This window comes from Haliotis rubra, unplaced genomic scaffold (assembly GCF_003918875.1).
Source record: "Haliotis rubra isolate DU_JTF1 unplaced genomic scaffold, ASM391887v1 Scf471, whole genome shotgun sequence".
Lineage (NCBI taxonomy): Eukaryota > Metazoa > Mollusca > Gastropoda > Lepetellida > Haliotidae > Haliotis > Haliotis rubra.
The window spans coordinates 817256-839986 of NW_025767159.1; the positions used below are offsets into that span (position 1 = coordinate 817256).

General features: G+C 41.8%; 1 protein-coding gene across 1 annotated transcript; it reads left to right on the plus strand.

Moving 5' to 3' along the window:
- The first annotated feature begins 5 nt into the window (after window positions 1–5).
- Window positions 6–21938, plus strand: LOC124290711. The gene is made up of 7 exons (XM_046727514.1): window positions 6–397; window positions 2595–2695; window positions 4920–5065; window positions 5905–6515; window positions 9521–9622; window positions 18721–18856; window positions 20955–21938. The coding sequence occupies exons 1-7, from the start codon at window positions 316–318 to the stop codon at window positions 21100–21102; spliced, it is 1326 nt and encodes a 441-aa protein (XP_046583470.1). The 5' UTR covers window positions 6–315; the 3' UTR covers window positions 21103–21938.
- Window positions 21939–22731: the final 793 nt, after the last annotated feature.

The following is a 22731-nucleotide window of genomic DNA, read 5'->3' on the forward strand; positions in this document are numbered from 1 at the left end:
TGCAGTGACTTATTCTGTATCTACAGATACCCAGACTCAAGACGTGGTGCAGTGACTCATTCTGTATCTACAGATATCCAGCCTCAAGACGTGGTGCAGTGACTCATTCTGTATCTACAGATATCCAGCCTCAAGACGTGGTGCAGTGACTCATTCTGTATCTACAGATATCCAGCCTCAAGACGTGGTGCAGTGACTCATTCTGTATCTACAGATATCCAGCCTCAAGACGTCATTCAGCAATAAATCAGTAGCAAGTTGCTTAGCCAACTCAAGACCCATTAGCAACTTTGTATTGAAGAGACAGAAAGTGAAATGTCGAGCTTAGCACCCAGTGTGGAAGACGTGGTCATTGCGTACTGCCCCTGTGACATAAACTTTGTCAGGAAGTTAGCTGGTAAGTTACCCAATCTGGGGGGAAAATAAGGCCATTGAAATCAACAGAGTGGCCATGTTTGTTGTACTTCAAGCCACCATTTCAAGGACTTCATGATCCAGTTTGCTATGTATGTTATTTGAAATTATATACACAGAGATACCGTTGTTATGACATCAGTCATTATTTTTATTTACAATGGCTAATACTATTTGCTACTCTCTACCTTTGCCTGAGATACAGTAAACATTCTGTGTTATATTCCCCAAGAACAGGAAAACCATCTCATCTGAACTCACCCCACGGCCACATATCTTCACCAGCCAGTGACTGTTATTCTCTCCATTTTCACATAAGTTTTCTTGGATGATCTCTTTAGGCCCTTTATGCATCATATCTATATATATTGATATATTTTTTTTCAATTTGATCGTTAATTCATTTTATTTTTTTTCATCTTAATTACAACCCACCATCTCTTCATGAAAAACTGTTCTATATATAAACATAGAGTATGAGACCGGGACCCGGAAGTTCCCAAGGGATTATATGAACAGTACATAAAATCTGACTTCGGTGGCTGCCCACCACCTACCGACGGATTCAAGCAATTAGTATGAGTCAGGATATCTTTTTATACCTATCCTAAATCATACACTCCTTAGTTCCCAACCATCACCACTCTCAACTAATTACATTTTTAACTATTTGGAAGTTTCTAAAATGGAGAGAGTGACAGTCACTGGCTGGTCACATGAGAGGCCGGTGTGCAAGTCCAGGCCCCGATTTCTCGAAACAAACTTAAGTCTGAGTTTTGACTTAAGTCAGAGTTTTTACTCAAATTGAGAAAACTCATTTCCCAGAATGAACTCAAATCGATATTACACTCAAGCATACTAGACAATTTGAGTTTGATGAATAGTATACTTAAGTTTTTTTGGCATTTTTATTTTCAAAATGCAGCGGAGTTAAAAATTCATCTCTTTCAAATTGTCAAACTCAGTTTGAAATTTGAGTAAAAACTTAAGTTTGTTTCGAGAAATCGGGGCCAGATGTTGGGATGTGTTCAGATGAGATGTTTTTACTGTTTTGGGGGAACTTAACCCAGAACATTTCCAGTGTATGTCTGGTTAAGGGAGAGAGAATCAAATAGTATGTGTCAGGATAAGGAAAAACTTTTATATTTACTCTAAAAATACATTTTTTTTCATTTACCCACAGATATGCATGAACATCTAAAGAGTTCAGATGCATTGGGTAAATTTCTGGGTTTTTTCAAGGTCATACGTTGTGGTGATATGAAGGACAACTATCACTGAAGTATGTGGGTTTATTCTAGCTCAAGATGGGCTTACATAACAAGCATGGCAAGGCAGTGGCCATGTGCTCTCAACTGACTAGAACATGGGCAATGAGAGTTATTCCCCCTTACGCTATAAATAGCACTGGGGCCCTGTTGGGGATAGAGGCCCATTTAGGGTTGTACAGTTCATACTAGAATAGCTGATACCACATACGTGTAACTCTGTAAGCACAAATTATTTAGTTCATATCTTGGGATATTGATGTACTCCAAATAATCAGTGAATCATTCCCACCTGCTACATGATGAACACGTTTCTTGGCTGTGTGCTTTTGTTATTGTGGACTATTGAGAGTGAACAAGTGAGTGTTGTTCCCAATACAGGACAGGGATGAAGACATGTTTATGTGTGAGTGTCATCAGCCATTGAAATTCTTCTAATACTTTTTCAAAATGAATCTTTGTAATTATTATTATATGTATTTTGATATGCACAAGTATTTCTTTACACACAGAAACAACAGTAAATGAATCCTGTTTACTCACTAAAGAGTATATCCACACAGAAGAGGAATCAGTTTCACAATTGGTGGTGATCACGTTGCAGAGATTATCTCAGTCTGGATGTCATGTACAATATATACAAACTTTATAGATAAGGACTTCAAGCAGGAATGACAACAGTACTAGGATCTGTATCTAAAATGCTACTCAAACACGTTATGGATGTGATGTGTACCAAACAGGGTGTGTCACAATGTCAAGGGTAACCAGTGAAAAAGGGTTTCATATGGGAAGTGTCACAAATGAGAGATGTTTAAGTTGGGAAGTGCAACAAATTGTATCCAATGAGAATTGTCAGAAAATGTTATACATCCATCAGATATATATGTACGTTGTGAGATTTCTTGGCAGATGCTTTGAGGGAGGCCAAGTTATCTGTCTGGTATGCCAGCCCCTCACTTCCCCCTCAACAGGCTGGGCAACTGAAGAGTCAGGCAATTCTGGGATGCAAGGTAACCACTGAACATTTAGAAGCAGGGCTACAGATAAGGGGCGTACAGGGGTAATGTACTCCTAAAAATCAATGAAGTACGACATAATATAAGATTTCAAGCGTATCATGTAAGCACATAAATACCTTTGTACGTCTAACATATATGAAGTTTAATAGCTGAAAAGTTGTTTAATATTATAAATAACAAACCACATCCCCAACTCGCTCACACAAAAATATGTCAGTACTCCTTCAAAATTCTCAGTACACCTCCACTTGCAATATGAGAGGTAAGTACACCCACACACCCAGGGTTATCTGGAACCCTGTAGAAGTATTTGGGGGACTTTAGATACCAATTCACACATGATGATTACCTACATATTTAATGACCCTTGAATGGACATAACATGGTCATCTTGTTTTATACACCATTATGTCAATGAAAAAGTATTCAAAGCGACTTCAAAATCAACTCACTTCCTGTATGTTTTGGCAAGCGTAATGTTGATTCCATAGACTTTGCTATGTGGACTTGCATGTTTTCAGGGTCTATCAGAATTTTTCTTAGTTGGAAAATCTGACCTGCAAGTGGTCATGTACTTTTCTTAACAGGGTATGGCAGCACAGTTCTCTATAGTTATACCAGGCCTTACTCTAAACGTATAGTCATACACTGTGTCTCCAGACAGATGGCCTTACTCTACCAGTATAGTTATACAAGGTGTCACCAGACAGATGGCCTTGCTCTACCAGTATAGTTATACAAGGTGTCTCCAGACAGATGGCCTTACTCTACCAGTATAGTTATACAAGGTATCTCCAGACAGATGGCCTTACTCTACCAGTATAGTTATACAAGGTATCTCCAGACAGATGGCCTTACTCTACCAGTATAGTTATACAGAGGTATCTACCAGACAGATGGTATCTCCAGACAGATGGCCTTACTCTACCAGTATAGTCATACAAGGTATCTCCAGACATATGGCCTTACTCTACCAGTATAGTCATACAAGGTGTCTCCAGACAGATGGCCTTACTCTACCAGTATAGTTATACAAGGTGTCTCCAGACACATGGCCTTACTCTGCCAGTATAGTTATACAAGGTGTCACCAGATAGATGGCCTTACTCTACCAGTATAGATATACAAGGTGTCACCAGACAGATGGCCTTACTCTACCAGTATAGTTATACAAGGTGTCTCCAGACAGATGGCCTTACTCTACCAGTATAGTTATACAAGGTGTCTCCAGACACATGGCCTTACTCTACCAGTATAGTTATACAAGGTGTCACCAGATAGATGGCCTTACTCTACCAGTATAGATATACAAGGTGTCACCAGACACATGGCCTTACTCTACCAGTATAGTTATACAAGGTGTCTCCCCGTGGATGGCCTTTCAGATATTAGTGTAATGCGGTTCTCATTGTTAAAGTATTCACTTTTTTTTATTGACCTGTTATGATAGACTGACAGGAATGAATGAGTTGAGTTACTGTTTCAGTGTGCCTGCTTTGATTCCAGGTAGGCATACCTGCAGTGCTCCCTCATCTTTATGGCAATACATGTAGCTTCTGTCCCTCGATAATTATGTCTCCCCCGAAGGGCATTGGCATTGGTGTTCCCATTGTTTCCAGAACATAACTCTAAAACTACTTGAACAATCTTCACCAAATTTGGTATACTGCCTCTACATATCATGTAGATGTGCCTTTTGGGGGTTTGAATTATTTTTCAATTTCATTTTTTTCTGTTTTCATGGCAACAAGCTGGATTCATCTTTTTGAAGGGTAAAGTTCCTCTCCGGAGCGAAATTCTGAAACTAATGGACCCATCTTCACCACATTTGCTATACTGCCCCTCGATATCATGTAAATGTGCCTTTTAGAGTTTTATTGTCAATTTTAATACTTAGAGATTTTGAAATTGAAGGAATCAAATGAATTGTTTGAGGTCTCAACTTTGTATTGGGGGAAGGGGGAGACATCTGTTTTTACGAGAAAAACACTTTCTAGTTTAAATTGTCATTGGTTTTGTTTAAACATGATTCAGTGAATTTCCACACTGATACAGTTTTTGTCAAGTTATCATCTGGTTTCTGTATTTGACATACTGGTCCTCATGCAGTCCTGTTGTGTTAGTGATAACACCTTCCTTTTTAAACTAAACGTTCTTAGTGGCAGTGATGTTTGTGCTCTCTCATCCATTCAAGACATTTCCCTTCTGATGACAGGCCTTCCTGCCAATATTGTCAAAGGAATCTGCATCTGACAAGCAGCTGAATGATGAACTGGCCCTGGCCTACATTTCAAACTCTGCTGTGTTCCCAGTTGGACTGGGCAGATACCGGGACCTAGCTCCAGTTCTCAGTGGTGGAACGTGAGTACAGCATTTCACCTATGTGAGGTGACACACATCACCAACATTGATCATATAGTGCATTGATTGAGCAAATGTGTATCCTCACACAGCTCTGTCAGCCTAAACCTTTCTCTCTCTTTTTTCTTTCTCTGTGTGTTGAAATATTTTCACATATACAGATAAGGTTGAAATATTGTACTAGATTTATAGAGGTGATATTGACTAATGTGGTCTACAAACATCAAATATACAGGTTGAAATATTGTGCTTTATTACCTATGAGGGTGAAAAAATCAGGGTTCATATTTTTCATATGATGCCCAAGGGCAAAATACAACATGATGTCACGTTTCTTCTATGACGTTGTGTTCCAATGTGGCGACGGCGGGTAGCCAGCCTATGTTTGAAAGTTGATTTAGGTTTATTTTTCTCAATTTTACGACTTTGGTAATAAATAGAACATTATATTCGTGCCCATGTCATACTATGTTTACGACACTCATGCCTAAATATCGGTGTATCCCTCGCTCTAGCTTGGGAAATACCAACATTTAGGCACTCGTGTCGTAAACATACTATGACATGAGCACTCATTATATATCCTCTATACAGATTTATAGAGAAGATATTGACTGCATATTACCCCATACCTGCCCCCATATCCTGTTTTATGAGACTTAAGTTTAGTCATTGATGTAGGAATCATATAGCAGGGAGTCTTGTGATAGAACTGTGATGATCCGTACAGTGATAACACAAGTCTGGAGTGGTGGTGACATCACTGTTACACTTGTATTGTATCTAATATATAATTATGACTAGTTTTCTTTCTTTTTTTCAATCTATGTTCATTTTAGGCGTTTAATGTTGGCAAAAATCAACTGGATATTTGTCTTCAAGGACAAACTATATAGAGAAAATGTACCCAAGTTGATAGAGTGCATCAATAACATTCTCCTGCGTCATGAAAGAGAGGGTGCTACCACTGATGACTTACTGACTACACATGGAATGAAGGTAAACCTCAACTTTACCCATGGCTTGGAGTTTGCTACAGAGGATCTTGGGGAGGAGGAGGCGGAAGCGACAGATGGACCTCCCAATCAACCAGCTTCTCTGACCGGATCTGGCCTCAGCTATGACTTTTGGGACAGGCATTTTGAAGGAAAATCAGAGGTTACTTGGAAAGACTTCAAAGATGCATTTCTTCTTGACTATGGTGACAAGATTGTTGAGCAGTATTCTGAAGACAAGAAGAAACTGTTTGTCAATCTGATGTATAAGGATATCTTTGACCTGAAGAAAACAGTGACAAGGTCCGTGTATAACCAAGCATGCAGCAACAACATGAATGCTGACCCACACTGTTTCTACAACAGGATTGAGGAGTACGCCATTGCCTATCTCTCTCTCAGGGAAGTGATCGACATGGACAGCACTCTCCGCATCACCACCATACAGAGTTTGGGTGAGCACGCGGCCTAGCTTACTAACAATAAGGGCTTCCATTCCTTTATGAAAGTTGTTATATTATATATCAATACTGTGTTGTTGTGTCAGTGGGTAATATTAATCTGAACCAATCATGTGTTGTTGTGTCAGTGTGTGTTATTGATGTGAACCAATCATGTGTTGTGTCTGTGTGTGCTTTTGATGTGAACCAATCATGTGTTGTGTCAGTGTGCTATTGATGTAAACCAATCATGTGTTGTTGTGTCAGTGTGTGCTATTGATGTGAACCAATCATGTGTTGTGTCAGTGTGCTATTGATGTGAACCAATCATGTGTTGTTGTGTCAGTGTGTGCTATTGATGTGAACCAATCATGTGTTGTGTCAGTGTGCTATTGATGAGAACGAATCATGTGTTGTTGTGTCAGTGGGTAATATTAATCTGAACCAATCATTTGTTGTGTCAGAGTGTGGTGTTGATGTGAACCAATCATGTGTTGTTCTGTCAGAGTGTGGTGTTGATGTGAACCAATCATGTGTTGTTGTGTCAGAGTGTGGTGTTGATGTGAACCAATCATGTGTTGTTGTGTCAGTATGTAATATTAATCTGTTTATGTCAGTGTGTGGTATTAATCTGAACCAGTCATGTGTTGTGTCAGATTGTGGTGTTGATGTGAACCAATCATGTGTTGTTGTGTCAGTTTCTGATATTAATGTGAACCAATCAATGTGTTGTTGTGTCAGTGTGTGTTCTTGATGTCAGCCAATCATATGTTGTGTCAGTGTGATTTTTGTGTGAACCAATCATGTGTTATTGTGTCAGTGTATTATTAATCTGAACAAATCATGTGTTGTCATGTCAGTGTTATTAATCTGAATCGTGTTGTTGTGTCAGTGTGTGGTTTTAATGTGAACCAGTCATGTGTTGTGTCAGTGTGTGCTATTGATGTGAACCAATCATGTGTGTTGTCAGTGTGTGCTATTGATGTGAACCAATTATGTGTTGTGTCTGTGTGTGTTGTTAATGTGAACCAATTATGTGTTGTGTCTGTGTGTGTTATTGATGTGAAGCAATCATGTGTTGTGTCAGTGTGTGCTATTGATGTGAACCAATCATGTGTTGTTGTGTCTGTGTGTGCTATTGATGTGAACCAATTATGTGTTGTGTCAGTGTGTGCTATTGATGTGAACCAGTCATGTGTTGTGCCAGTGTGTGTTATTGATGTGAACCAATCATGTGTTGTGTCAGTGTGTGTTATTGATGTGAACCAGTCATGTGTTGTTGTGTCTGTGTGTGCTATTGATGTGAACCAATCATGTGTTGTGTCAGTGTGTGTTATTAATGTGAACCAATCATGTGTTGTTGTGTCAGTGTTTAGTATTGATGTGAACCAGTCATGTGTTGTGTCAGTGTGTGTTATTGATGTGAACCAATCATGTGTTGTGTCAGTGTGTGTTATCGATGTGAACCAGGCATGTGTTGTTGTGTCAGTGTTTAGTATTGATGTGAACCAGTCATGTGTTGTGCCAGTGTGTGTTATTAATGTGAACCAATCATGTGTTGTTGTGTCAGTGTTTAGTATTGATGTGAACCAGTCATGTGTTGTGCCAGTGTGTGTTATTAATGTGAACCAATCATGTGTTGTTGTGTCAGTGTTTAGTATTGATGAACCAATGAACCAGTCAGTGTGTGTTGTGCCAGTGTGTGTTGTTAATGTGAACCAATCATGTGTTGTCAGTGTGTGCTATTGATGTGAACCAGTCATGTGTTGTTGTGTCAGTGTTTAGTATTAATGTGAACTAATCATGTGTTGTGTCTGTGTGTGCTATTGATGTGAACCAGTCATGTGTTGTGTCAGTGTGTGTTGTTAATGTGAACCAATCATGTGTTGTGTCAGTGTGTGTTATTGATGTGAACCAATCATGTGTTGTTGTGTCAGTGTGTGTTATTGATGTGAACCAATCATGTGTTGTGTCTGTGTGTGCTATTGATGTGAACCAATTATGTGTTGTGTCTGTGTGTGTTATTGATGTGAACCAATCATGTGTCGTGTGAGTGTGTGTTATTGATGTGAACCAATCATGTGTCGTGTCAGTGTGTGTTATTGATGTGAACCAATCATGTGTTGTGTCTGTGTGTGTTGTTAATGTGAACCAATCATGTGTTGTGTCAGTGTGTGTTATTGATGTGAACCAATCATGTGTTGTTGTGTCAGTGTGTGTTATTGATGTGAACCAATCATGTGTTGTGTCTGTGTGTGCTATTGATGTGAACCAATCATGTGTTGTGTCTGTGTGTGTTATTGATGTGAACCAATCATGTGTTGTGTCAGTGTGTGTGTTATTGATGTGAACCAATCATGTGTCGTGTCAGTGTGTGCTATTGATGTGAACCAATCATGTGTTGTGTCTGTGTGTGTTGTTAATGTGAACCAATCATGTGTTGTCAGTGTGTGCTATTGATGTGAACCAGTCATGTGTTGTGCCAGTGTGTGTTATTGATGTGAACCAATCATGTGTTGTGTCAGTGTGTGTTATTGATGTGAACCAGTCATGTGTTGTTGTGTCTGTGTGTGCTATTGATGTTGATGAAGCAATCATGTGTTGTGTCAGTGTGTGTTATTAATGTGAACCAATCATGTGTTGTTGTGCCAGTGTTTAGTATTGATGTGAACCAGTCATGTGTTGTGTCAGTGTGTGTTATTGATGTGAACCAATCATGTGTTGTGTCAGTGATGTGTCATTGTTGTTATCGATGTGAACCAGGCATGTGTTGTTGTGTCAGTGTGTTAGTATTGATGTGAACCAGTCATGTGTTGTGCCAGTGTGTGTTATTAATGTGAACCAATCATGTGTTGTTGTGTCAGTGTTTAGTATTGATGTGAACCAGTCATGTGTTGTGCCAGTGTGTGTTATTAATGTGAACCAATCATGTGTTGTTGTGTCAGTGTTTAGTATTGATGTGAACCAGTCATGTGTTGTGCCAGTGTGTGTTGTTAATGTGAACCAATCATGTGTTGTAGGCAAGTTTTCCTTTCCTGCGATCGTGAATGGTTTGTCTGATCTTGTTCATGATGAAGATCCAAACATCCGTGCCGTGGCTGCCATAGCTCTGGCTAAAGCAGGTGAGTGGTTTCAGGAGGTCCCTGCCTATGACACTAATCTGGATGAGTTTCCAAAGTACATTGTCAATGAATTTGGAAAGTTAAATGTGGAACTTTTATTACTTGAATCAGTTTCATTATCAACCTTGAGATGATTTGTTCTGTTAAAGTGGTTGCAAGGAATGCCTTCTGTCTTAATTATGATTTCAACATTTCTACAAGTGATCAGTACTTCCATATGTAGATGTCAAGTCAGTAGATAACTCCATACCGTCACTTGCCAGCCCCATGGCTACTGTGTAACTCTCATGCTGGGATGAGTAGAGAACATGCTGCTGTAACAAGTCAACTTGTGTAAAGTGCGAGTGTATGCGCAGCTGATGGTGAAGAAAGAGGTGGTCTCTGTGGTTGGTCAGCTGACAAGATTGACATTAATCTAACAAATGTTTGAAATGCACACAGCAACGATCAGGCCCTGCTGTTTAGGCCAAATAAAAAAAATGTTATGGTTCCGATAACACCTCTTTAGGGTAGGTAGGTAGGAATTATTTTATTTTTCCTTATCCTGACTCATGCTTATTGCTTGTCTCCCTTTTCTTCCAAATGCTAGTGGAACACTTGAATCCCCTTTTGAAGCTCCCTTCAAAAGCGGACGTAAAATCACTCACCAGGAGTCATCTCCCTTCCCCAGGTTTTGGCGGGAAAACGGCGGCCACCTGTCACCATGCTCCTCACTCTCTCCTGATTCGCCCGAGTGGGCGGTTGTGAGAGCGCCTGGTCCCCTATACGGCATTATATCCTTTTATTATTTAGGCCTTTCTTCTAAGTTAGCTGTATAAGGCTTTAGTTAACATTTACCTACAATATCGTTGAAATTATTTCTCAATTTTCTCTGTTTTATCACGTTTTTACGTGATTGTTCAGATTGTTTACAATTGATGAAATCTTGTTCTTGTTGTAGGTACAGATTGTCTGCTGTTGATCCACATAACCTATGTCCTAATTGCAAGCCCGCATGTTCATCTGGCCTTCGTTGTCAGTTGTGTTTTCACCTGTCTGATATTGCATTTTATAAATATTCATTTTATCTGTCTAGACGTGCAAAGGACAGGTCCAGACGAGATTTACACGACATGTCTAAACCGGCTAAGCCTGCAGAGGACTGGCAGTTGGTGTCTGCGCAGATTCACCATCCCAGTGGTCTACCGGGGTCGTCAACAGAGGATGTTGCTGTCGTAGACAACTCTGGCTCGAGGAAGAGGTCATCTACATCTGATAATTCCTCATCGCAGTCCAAGAAGACTAGGGCATCATCTTCCCAGAGGAAGAAGTCAGCTGCAGCTAAGACTTCGTCAAAGTCTCCACATGGGGCAACGCAGAAAACGAGGTCCTTTTCAGCTGAGATCGTCCCTCTGGAGGAATTAGATGTCTACGATGAGCCACCCATCCTCATCCCTCAGATCACAACTAAGAAGAAGACGAAGGCATCTTCTACCGTGACCACGCAGGACAACCAATCAACGCAGACGTTCGGCTCCAGAGAGGTTCAACGCCCTTCGGAAGAAGCCTCATCCATCTCAGATGCGTCGTCACTGCAGCAGACAACGCAGACCTTCAACCCGGGTGCCTTTATGCAGCAATTTACCCAACAGATGTTGGATCTGATGGAACACGGTTCGCACGCGAGAGAGCTGTGACGAAGACGACGTCTGCTATGAACCCGAGTGAAGGACAACTGAGCTGCACACCACGTCCGTTGGGAACCAACAACCTGCGAAGCTTACATGAAGATGCCAGCTTGACTACAACGTCCGCACGAAGATCTGGCAGTCCTACCAATGTAGAGCCTACACCAGTTACGTTCGGCGAACACTCAAGGTCAAGACGTTCGCCGAACCCACGCAGATTGTCATCTACCTCAGATGCGGACATTCGTCACAAACCTGCACACAAGGGTTCGTTACCAAGGAGAAGAGAATCTACACCCGTGCGAAGGCACAGAGATTCGTCACAAGACTCCAACCCTCGACAGAGCCGTTCACCTACACGCAGGTTCGCGTGAACGTATGGTTCGCCACGAAGCTCACCACGCAGGTCTCCATACAGATCACCATGCAGATCACCACATAGATCTTCATACAGATCGCCTTACACTAGAAGAGCACTCTCGTACTTGATGTTGAATGATGATATAGACACACTCACGATTCCACCTATCGACCCTGTCTCACAGTTAGACACAGTAACCAGACGAACCTTCTTCGGCCTAGCCAGGTCAAGAGCTATCAACGAGACCCTCATCTCGATCATGCAGATCTTCAGGCAGATCTTCAGACTGATCTCCAGAAAGGATTCAGGATCTTCAAAAAGATATATCTACATCAGAAGAGGGTAGCGGGATTAACTGCACAAAAACACTCCTCGACGCTGAGAACCTACACATTCACGAAGGTTAAAGATGCTTCTTAAGAGTCCAGGAGGGACTCATGTCCATATACAGATCATTCACCTGCGTGCAGATCTTCAGGCACTCTCGTCGTCGCGGATCAGAGTTAACGACTTGATAGGTAATACCGGAGAATTTCAGCGCAACCTTGTTAAGGCTATGAAGTTCCACAGTCAACATATCCCCGACGTCCAAGCCAGGGAATTCCCACTACTTCACATGGAACCCTTCATGAAAGGCTTCAGAGATTGATGTGAACTACAAGATCATCAACGACTACCGGGGTAGAACTGACACTGAAGTTACAAGTATCAACTCTACAAAAACCTTTGTGTATTCAACACAAAGGTTTTTTTTACGACACTTCATTGAGACCGATGAATACAGTCTACAAGTAACAGCGTTAAGCAAGTATGGAATTTCAACTGATCATCTGTATAAGATGACGACTGCATTATCTTCAGGAATGAAGGAACAGTCACAGCAGCCAGGGAGACAATCTACCTACATCTGTATTACGCGGCGGAATCTTTCGCGTGTTTACCATTCAGCCCTCTATGCATGTGGTCACTCGTGTAACTTCGGGTGGTTACGGACAAGGCCGAGTGTTGATGAAGAAATCAACGACTGCACAAGATTTTACAAGGATCTTTTTCCTACAACACCGATGACGTCACATCGCGGGAATCGGAAAGGATTCAAAATGCTGCATTTTGATTGGTCCATGAGAGACAACACCCTGCGCAGAAGTCGGACATCGCTCACGTGTCAGGAAGTTGTCTACAGATTGTAAACAACATTTCAACGTGATAGGAGGACTTCATTTACAGTCCAGTTAGCAGGGTACAGCGTGATTTGACTGTCTTACGGGATTTAGAGACCTTCCCTGTCAGCAGATTGTTTATCCGGCGAATTGCAACAACATACGTTTGACGAATTTTGCTTGCGGCAGCCAGTCTACTATATATAGACTCCACAACGATGGCAGTCCCAGATCTGGACGTTGCTTCACTTCCTTTACGGACAGGTCAAGGGTTCCACTGTCTACTTACTTACAGCATAGAACATGAGCAGATTCTGGGAAGATGATTCATCTCACCACAGAATGACAAGGTCGTCTCAGAGGATCGTTGGGTCTAGATACAAGTCATGGTATCTCAAGCACTACTCTCTCCATTACCACTACGAAGTTGACAGAGCCTACTCAGTCTTCTCACGTCAGCACAAGACATGACTCACAGAGGAAGACTAAAATTGCGCCCACTACAGGTGTTCGTAAATGCCCGTTTCAATAGTCTGGACTCCTTCGGACCACCGGACGGATTGAAACCATATTTTCTATGGTGGACTCGGAAGTCGAATATTTGCAGAGGAATCTACTTATCAGAGTGGAGTGCAACACTCATCTCTACGTAGATGCATCACTTCAAGGCTGGGAAGCTCACCTCGATAACGAAGTGGCAGCAGGGAAATGGTCAGGAGCAATCTGAGGAGCAATTGCTGAGTCAGGAGCAATCTGCATATCAACATGCTTGAGATGAAAGCAGTAGTAAAGGCCTTACTACACTGGTCCAACATACTAAGGAATGCACAACTGATGATCCACAAGGACACAGTGGCGTTCTACATCAACCAACAAGGATCAACAAGGTCAAGATATCTACTAGACCTCAGCTTTCATCTGTTCAGCATAATAGATGACTTGAACATCTACATAAGAGCATGCCACATTCTTGGAGCCATGATTGTGATAGCAGACGCCCTGTCTCGTCTAACACAACCATCCCCGACGGTATGGATGTTACATCCAGAAGCCTTTAGCTACATCATACAGACAATAGATTTCTGCTAATAGACCTGTTTGCAACAAAATTCAACAAACAGCTACCAACATTCGTCTCTCCGATTCTCGATCCACAAGCATGGGCAACAGATGCTCCAAGCATCTCTGGGGTAGGACTAAACGCGTAGGCGTTTCCTCCTCCAGCTCTAATATAACAGGTGTTGCAGAAAATCAAGCAGACGAGGAAGCTGCAACTGATTTGATCGCGCCTTACTGGCCAGCGACAATGTGGGTTCCTATTCTCACACAAGAATTTGGAAGTCCAAAACTGCAACTCTCAGAGTGGCCGAACCTGCTGATACATCCGCACACCAAGCAAGCACACGGGAACCTCACAGTGTGCCAGCTACACACATGGAGTGTATCAAGACTTGCTTGACGAAAGGAGAATGCTCCACCAGAGCAGCGAAAGCAGTTACACTACCTTTACGCAAATCTACCCGCACCTTGTATAACAACAAGTGGCAGAGTTTGAGAAATACGCCTTGAGAAAAGGCTTCACAGCGATGAAAGCAACTCATCCTCAAGTGGTGGAATATCTTTGTCATCTCAGACAAATAATACAATTAAAAGGTTCAACGCTATCTACATACCTAGCGGTCCTCAGCTCAGTAATCACCAGGTAATCAGGTGTTAAGCTGACTAAAGTACCAGAAATACTGGCCTTACTACATTCCTTCAAATTGGAAGATCAACAATGGAAGTTTAAAGAGCCGGCTTGGGATCTTAACGTAGTTCTACAGCTTCTCACCAGTGATGCTTATGAACCACTAGACAGGACATCCTATGAGTTTCTTACACAGGAAACTCTCTTCCTGATCGCTTTGGCAACAGCAGCACGGATGTCTGATATACATGCTCTAGACTTTGAACGTATACGTTTGATGCACATCACAACATCGTTCATCTGGGATTGAAATGGGACTTCATAGCTAAGAATCAACTGCCAGGTCAACCCGACAGACAGTCCCACGTCCCAGCATTATCATCAATCCCTGGGCCACAGGATATCCACGACCTATCCTTATGCCCAGTCAGAGCACTGAAAATCTTTTACAAAGATCTAAAAACAGGAGACAAAAATTCAAACGCCTTTTCATCCCTATATCGGCGGAGACACCCACAGAGATCTCACGCACTACGATATCATTCTGGATGAGAGCAATCATCCTTAGAGCCTACAAGGCAGCAGGACTTGAGCCTCCACGAGCTTCCAATCCTCTTGAAGTTAGAGCATTAGCATCTACGCTTGCCTTACATGGAAACTGCTCAATATCTACGATAATGGAAGGCTGCTTTTGGAAGTCGGAGACGGTGTTTGCCAACCACTACTTCAGAGACATTGTTTCCGAAGACCTCTCCGGAATTCACCAATTGGACCTCTTGTGGTAACACAACTGACGTTTCCACAAAGGCGCTGAGAAGGATCTCACCCCTTTATCACGTGACTTGCAAAGCCAACGTTCTGGAGAGCTTTAGAGTCCATGCGCACGTCTAAGACAGACCAGCATGAGTGATCAACCCTGTACTTGTAAAAGAATTACTCATACATGAAGAAGGATTGCTTCTCCACTTGATGCAAGCATCAAGAGATGGAGTTGCATAAATCCACACATAATGTCAGCAGTAGAAACGTTCCAGCAGATCTGACAAGTTGTGGTCCCCCCAAACTCATCAGAAAAAGATGGAAGTAAGGATCAGCAGCAGCAGCAGTGCCATCAGAAGTTCCCATGGGGGGTAAATAGGACGTAAATTCATCACTAAGGAATCCAGAAGTGGCTTGACCCACCACCAATTCCGTCGGATTCTACATGTAATAAGCATGAGTCAGGATAAGGAAAAATATGTAATTTTCTGAATAAAATTGATATTTTATACTTATCCTGACTCATGAGGTGAGCCCTCCCAACCTCCCCTCAAGGCACTCTGGATTTCCCAGTAAATCAGTGTGTCGGGCTGTAAAATACGGAGAGAGTGAAGAGCATGGTGACAGGTGGCGCCGTTTTCCCGCCAAAACCTGGGGAAGGGAGATGACTCCTGGTGAGTGATTTTACATCCGCTTTTTTGAAGGGAGCTTCAAAAGGGGATTCAAGTGTTCCACTAGCAATCGGAAGAAAAGGGAGACAAGCAATAAGCATGAGTCAGGATAAGTATAAAATATCAATTTTATTCAGAAAATTACAGTTTTATGTACTTTTATTAGAAGGAAAGTACAAACTAATAATAATTGTTTTATCAATCAAGCTTGCAGCCATCATGTCCACTTTCTCTATCAGAATGACCGATATCTGTCAGTGCAGGAAAAAAACAATGGTATCTGAAAGCTAATGTTATTCGATCCGCTTAAAAAAATTAGGGTTGGCACCAGAATTCAAGGGTCGGTCGGGTAATTGGAACCACAACATTTTTTTTTTAGGCCTTACATCAGTGCCATGAATGTCCAATGTTGAATGTCATGACTTATGTCCATTCTTTAATCCATGAATCAGTGAGAGAACAATGAAGAAAGGTCAGTGGTTTCCAATAGGTATCCCTCCTGCTCTACGTACATAGGTGCAAGTAGTCCTTGAATCATGTTGGCTGCCTTGTGCTATGTTGGTAGCCTGCCTTCTAGGAACTGCAGTCTGGAAGCACTGTGAACATCCACGTAATGCTGGAAGTTGGTATGACTAGTAAGCTTCTTACAGTAGAACTTTCTGTACTGGGAGGTGTATGAAGATGTCAAGAGTTGGAACTGTAAACACTGAAGGGAGATCACTCTGTTATGAGATGTTGTGGGGGTATCTCCATTAGCCAACAGAAGAGATAGTGTGAGCACATCACTCAATTTGCCTACTCGACAACAGTTAGAGAATTTGAAGCGAAATGTCGCATTCACAAAATAAATGAAGCTGCTATACACACTTGACAATGTCAGTGCAATATTCTCAAACACTATGTTAACTTGAAATGGCTTTACTAGTCTCATTTACCCTTATATTGTGACCTTAATAACATAATTAGATCAAACTTTTTGATGACCTACAGCTCTTTGTCGTTTATTAGTGTTGTTGCTTGTAATGAATCATGAGCGTTGAATGACAATGATGAAGATATCTGCAACACTGGGGAAGGCATCTCCCTGTAGCTCCATGTGGAGGAAGGCAGCTCTCCCTGTAGCACCATGTGGAGGTGGGCAGCTCTCCCTGTAGCACCATGTGCAGGTGGACAGCTCTCCCTGTAGCACCATGTGGAGGTGGGCAGCTCTCCCTGTAGCACCATGTGGAGGTTGACAGGTCTCCCTGTAGCAACATGTTGAGGTGGGCAGCTCTCCCTGTAGCACCATGTGGAGGTGGACAGCTCTCCCTGTAGCTCCATGTGGAGGAAGGCAGCTCTCCCTGTAGCACCATGTGGAGGTGGGCAGCTCTCCCTGTAGCACCATGTGGAGGTGGACAGCTCTCCCTGTAGCAACATGTTGAGGTGGGCAGCTCTCCCTGTAGCACCATGTGGAGGTGGGCAGCTCTCCCTGTAGCACCATGTGGAGGTGGGTAGCTCTCCCTGTAGTACCATGTGGATGTGGGAAGCTCTCCCTGTAGCACCATGTGGAGGTGGGCAGCTCTCCCTGTAGCACCATGTGGAGGTGGGCAGCTCTCCCTGTAGCAACATGTGGAGGTGGGCAGCTCTCCCTGTAGCAACATGTGGAGGTGGGTAGCTCTCCCTGTAGCACCATGTGGAAGTGGGCAGCTTTCACTGTAGCACCATGAGGAGGTGGGCAGCTCTCCCTGTAGCAACATGTGGAGGTGGGTAGCTCTCCCTGTAGCAACATGTGGAGGTGGACAGCTCTCCCTGTAGCACCATGTGGAGGTGGGCAGCTCTCCCTGTAGCACCATGTGGAGGTGGGTAGCTCTCCCTGTAGCAACATGTGGAGGTGGACAGCTCTCCCTGTAGCACCATGTGGAGGTGGGCAGCTCAAACAGGCACAATCTGGTGGACTGTTGTTGAAGTCATGTCACTGAAGCAGCATCAGAAATGATCAAGAGAATCCATTATACGATGATAACTGGCAGGCCAATGTTTTGCTGGGAGAGAGTACATTTCATTATCACAAACGCTGTTGCATTGGAGAAAGTATCAGCTTGTTCTGACAAAACGTTTGATGTCTGTCATGATAATTCAAGCTAATCTGGAAAGGCACTTGCAATGATTTGTGACTGTGGGTAAAACCTGGGCTCCCAGCAGCAATCAAAACATTTGTTCTGTTTACTGTGTTCCATGTTGGAGGACAGTACACCATGACATCCTTAGCATACCTTAATACGGAGGTCATAATGCTACCAGCTGATCAACAGTTTTTGTCTTCTCTATTATTGGTGATGCCAAATGTTTCATATTAAGCTACACCAAGACAATTATGACAAGACATTATTACCTGAGAGATGTGGAAAGATGAGGACAAGTATGTTTGTCCATCATGATATGCAGGGACACACTCAGTCATTGCCAGTTTGTCTTTGAACCCCATCAGCAGTTGCCTCCTTCTCCTGATGTGACTCTGTCAGACCAAACATGATAAAAGCTCAAGCCGGAACCCATTGTGGCTTGCATGATGATGCCCTAGCAGTTGAGGGGAACCTTTTTGCACAGTCTAGAGAAGGACTTCTAGGAAACTGGTAACAAATATTGTTGGCGAAAGAATCTTTGTGTGGAAGACAATTATAATGAAAAATATATGATATTTTAGTCTTGTGAGGGTCAGAACTTACCAGTCACCCTTTGTAGGAATATGTCTGTGCCCATTATATAGTGCTCTAGTCTGATGTCAGACTTACAATGTCTGTATTGATGTCTCAGGCAAACAGAAGCGAGAGACAGTTGACAAGCTGATAAATATCATTGAGGACGAGGATCGACTGGTGAGGGAAAGTGCATGCCTGTCTCTTGGATACCTGAAGTCCCAGAGAGCTGTCTCCTACATTGTGGACAGATGGTAGGTATACCCACAGAGAACGGTCTCCTACATTGTGGACAGATGGTAGGTCTACCCACAGAGCGCTGTCTCCTACATTGTGGACAGATGGTAGGTATACCTACAGAGAACGGTCTCCTACATTGTGAACAGATGTTATGTATCCTACATTGTGAACAGATGGTAGGTATATCTACAGAGAACGGTCTCCTACATTGTGGACATATAGTAGGTCTACCCTCAGAGAACTGTCTCCTACATTGTGGACAGATGGTATGTATACCCACAGAGAGCTGTCTCCTACATTGTGGACAGATGGTAAGTATATCTACAGAGAACTATCTCCTACATTGTGGACAGATGGTATGTATACCCACAGAGAGCTGTCTCCTACATTGTGGACAGATGGTAGGTATACCTACAGAGAACGGTCTCCTACATTGTGAACAGATGGTATGTATACCCACAGAGAACTGTCTTCTACATTGTGGACAGATGGTACATCTACCAACAGAGAGCTGTCTCCTACCATGTGGACAGATGGTAGGTCTACCCACACAGCGCTGTCTCCTACATTGTGGACAGATAGTAGGTATACCTACAGAGAACGGTCTCCTACATTGTGAACAGATGGTATGTATACCCACAAGGAGCTGTCTCCTACATTGTGAACAGATGGTAGGTATACCTACAGAGAATGGTCTCCTACATTGTGGACATATAGTAGGTCTACCCACAGAGAACTGTCTCCTACATTGTGGACAGACGGTAGGTCTACCCACGGAGAACTGTCGTCTACATTGTGGACAGATGGTACATCTACCAACAGAGAGCTGTCTCCTACATTGTGGACAGATGGTATGTATACCCACAGAGAACGGTCTCCTACATTGTGGACAGATGGTAGGTCTACCCACAGAGAACGGTCTCCAACATTGTGGACAGATGGTAGTTCTACCTACAGAGAAATGTCTTCTACATTGTGAACAGATGGTAGGTATACCCATAGAGAACGGTCTCCTACATTGTGAAAAGATGGTAGGTATACCCATAGAGAACTGTCTTCTACATTGTGAACAGATGGTAGGTATACCCATAGAGAACTGTCTTCAAGTTATACAGTTATGTTTCTCCTTGTGATGAGATCAAGTTAAACAGTTATGTTTCTCCTTGTGATGAGATCAAGTTATACAGTTATGTTTCTCCTTGTGATGAGATCAAGTTATACAGTTATGTTTCTCCTTGTGATGAGATCAAGTTATACAGTTATGTTTCTCCTTGTGATGAGATCAAGTTATACAGTTATGTTTCTCCTTGTGATGAGATCAAGTTAAACAGTTATGTTTCTCCTTATGATGAGATCAAGTTATACAGTTATGTTTCTCCTTGTGATGAGATCAAGTTATACAGTTATGTTTCTCCTTGTGATGAGATCAAGTTATACAGTTATGTTTCTCCTTATGATGAGATCAAGTTATACAGTTATGTTTCTCCTTGTGATGAGATCAAGTTAAACAGTTATGTTTCTCCTGGTGATGAGATCAAGTTATACAGTTATGTTTCTCCTTATGATGAGATCAAGTTATACAGTTATGTTTCTCCTTGTGATGAGATCAAGTTATTCAGTTATGTTTCTCCTTGTGATGAGATCAAGTTATACAGTTATGTTTCTCCTTGTTATTAGATCAAGTTATACAGTTATGTTTCTCCTTGTGATGAGATCAAGTTGTACAGTTATGTTTCTCCTTGTGATGAGATCAAGTTGTACAGTTATGTTTCTCCTTGTGATGAGATCAAGTTGTACAGTTATGTTTCTCCTTGTGATGAGATCAAGTTATTCAGTTATGTTTCTCCTTGTGATGAGATCAAGTTATACAGTTATGTTTCTCCTTGTGATGAGATCAAGTTATACAGTTATGATTCTCCTTATGATGAGATCAAGTTGTACAGTTATGTTTCTCCTTGTGATGAGATCAAGTTGTACAGTTATATTTCTCCTATGTTTATATCAGTGTGTGTTGTTAGTCTTCAGTATTTCTGCTAAAAGTTGCTGACAGCATCATGAAATGTCTGAACATTAGACATGAGACAGCCAATATATTGCATTTGTTCATGTCAGGCTGAACGACCCAATCTCCACCGTGAGGCAGGCTGCTGAACTGGCACTCAGCAAGATGAATGTGGAGGAAGCCCAGAAGTGTATTCAAGTCACAAAAGTATTGTCTGCAGAAATGTCAGCTCTCAAGCCTCAGCCAAAGAAGACTTGAGTGTACTACTGAAAACTGTCCATGGATGAGGCTGTGAAAATACTCACTCCCATAAGTTGTCCACACTGCATGTTGGATTCACAAGAACCATTTACACACTTGAACATTTTGTATCCGCTAACTTTTGCATAATTCCTAAATTTCAAAGCCTGACACAGGATCTCTTACCTTCTGGGTGATGTGGTCTGAGCATGTTCACTGAAATGTATTTCTACTAGATCAGTATCAATACTACCTCCAACAGATGTATCTATGGGGAAAAAAGTAGGTCCGCGCCATGTGCAGTTGTGTGTCCCAACCCCCTTCAGAAGAGCACTAAGTCAGACACAGATCATGAAGTCAGATTATTGTATTGTTGTCATTAGAACATGTTATAACATCCATGTTATATATTTTAGTGTTGCCAAGAAAACATCCCATATATATATATATCCCATATATGTATATCCCATATTAAGTGTACATGTATAAGTATTATTGTGTTGACGTGGAAACATTCCATGATATGTTTTGTGCTGTTGCCAAGGTAACATCCTGTTCTATGTACTGTACTGTTGCCATGTCACATTAAACATCACAGGGTATGTATTGTGCTGTTGCCATGGAAACATCCAACGATATCTTTTGTACTGTTCCCAAGGAAACATCCCTTGATATGTATTGTAATGTTATTAAGAAAACATCCCATATATTTTGTACTGTTGCCATGTCACAGAAAACATTCCGTGTTATGTATTGTAATGTTGCCAAGGAAACATCCCTTGATATGTATTGTAGATTGTATTTTAAAAGGCATTTTGTTTTGTCTTTAGTGCAAATAAACCTCTGAGTCATCACTGTAGTGTTTATTATATGCTAGCAGGTGAAACGTGAATTTAGGTATGGCAATGTTCAGAAATAGGTTTGTCTACCACATTCAAGTCTGCATCAATGACTCTTGGAGCTACCCTTTCAGTTAAACTCCTGGGCCTAGATTTTCGAAGCTCTCTTAGTGCTAAGATAGTTGTAAGTGCCATTCATTAACATTAACTTACGACTATCTTAGCGCTAAGAGAGCTTCAAATATCTAGGCTCTGATTCCTCTCTTGAACTTCCTCGTCTCTTAACAATGGCAATGGAAGGAACATATCATCCCTAAGAGCTGACACCATGTCCACAAAGATTACTGATGGAGATAACCCTTTCAGATCTTAACGACAGATCTGAACAATCTTAACAATCTTTTCCATTTTTATCAACAGAGAATACCAGGTCACTTTGATGCCTGCAGAAACCTGTTGCTGCTGGTTTGCATAGTTCAAATGCAGCCATTACACAGGGCATTGTATTGTACTCATCATATTGTATTATTGTATTGTTTTGAAGTGGTATCATACTTATTGTACACAAACTGTTTACGGTCATCAGAATGTTTGTGTCACCCTTATGTATTTGTTTGCAGCCACTTCTGCTCTTGCATCCTTGATTATTCAAGGATATGACCATTTGGATAAATGATAATGATACAAACCCTTGACAAATTCACTGCCATAGCTTAACTTTGGAATAGATATTAGTAACCTAGCACCTGAATACCCTTCCTCAGGAGTGTATTTGGATATTTTCTGTATATCGCATAGTGTCATTTGA

Bases quoted from the DNA above. Each gene is read 5' to 3' on its own strand.
- LOC124290711 (XM_046727514.1), top strand. From the start codon at position 316: ATGTCGAGCTTAGCACCCAGTGTGGAAGACGTGGTCATTGCGTACTGC. The intron at 398-2,594 runs GTAAGTTACCCA...ATTTCTTGGCAG, and splicing joins CTTTGTCAGGAAGTTAGCTG to ATGCTTTGAGGGAGGCCAAG. The intron at 9,623-18,720 runs GTGAGTGGTTTC...TTGATGTCTCAG, and splicing joins CATAGCTCTGGCTAAAGCAG to GCAAACAGAAGCGAGAGACA.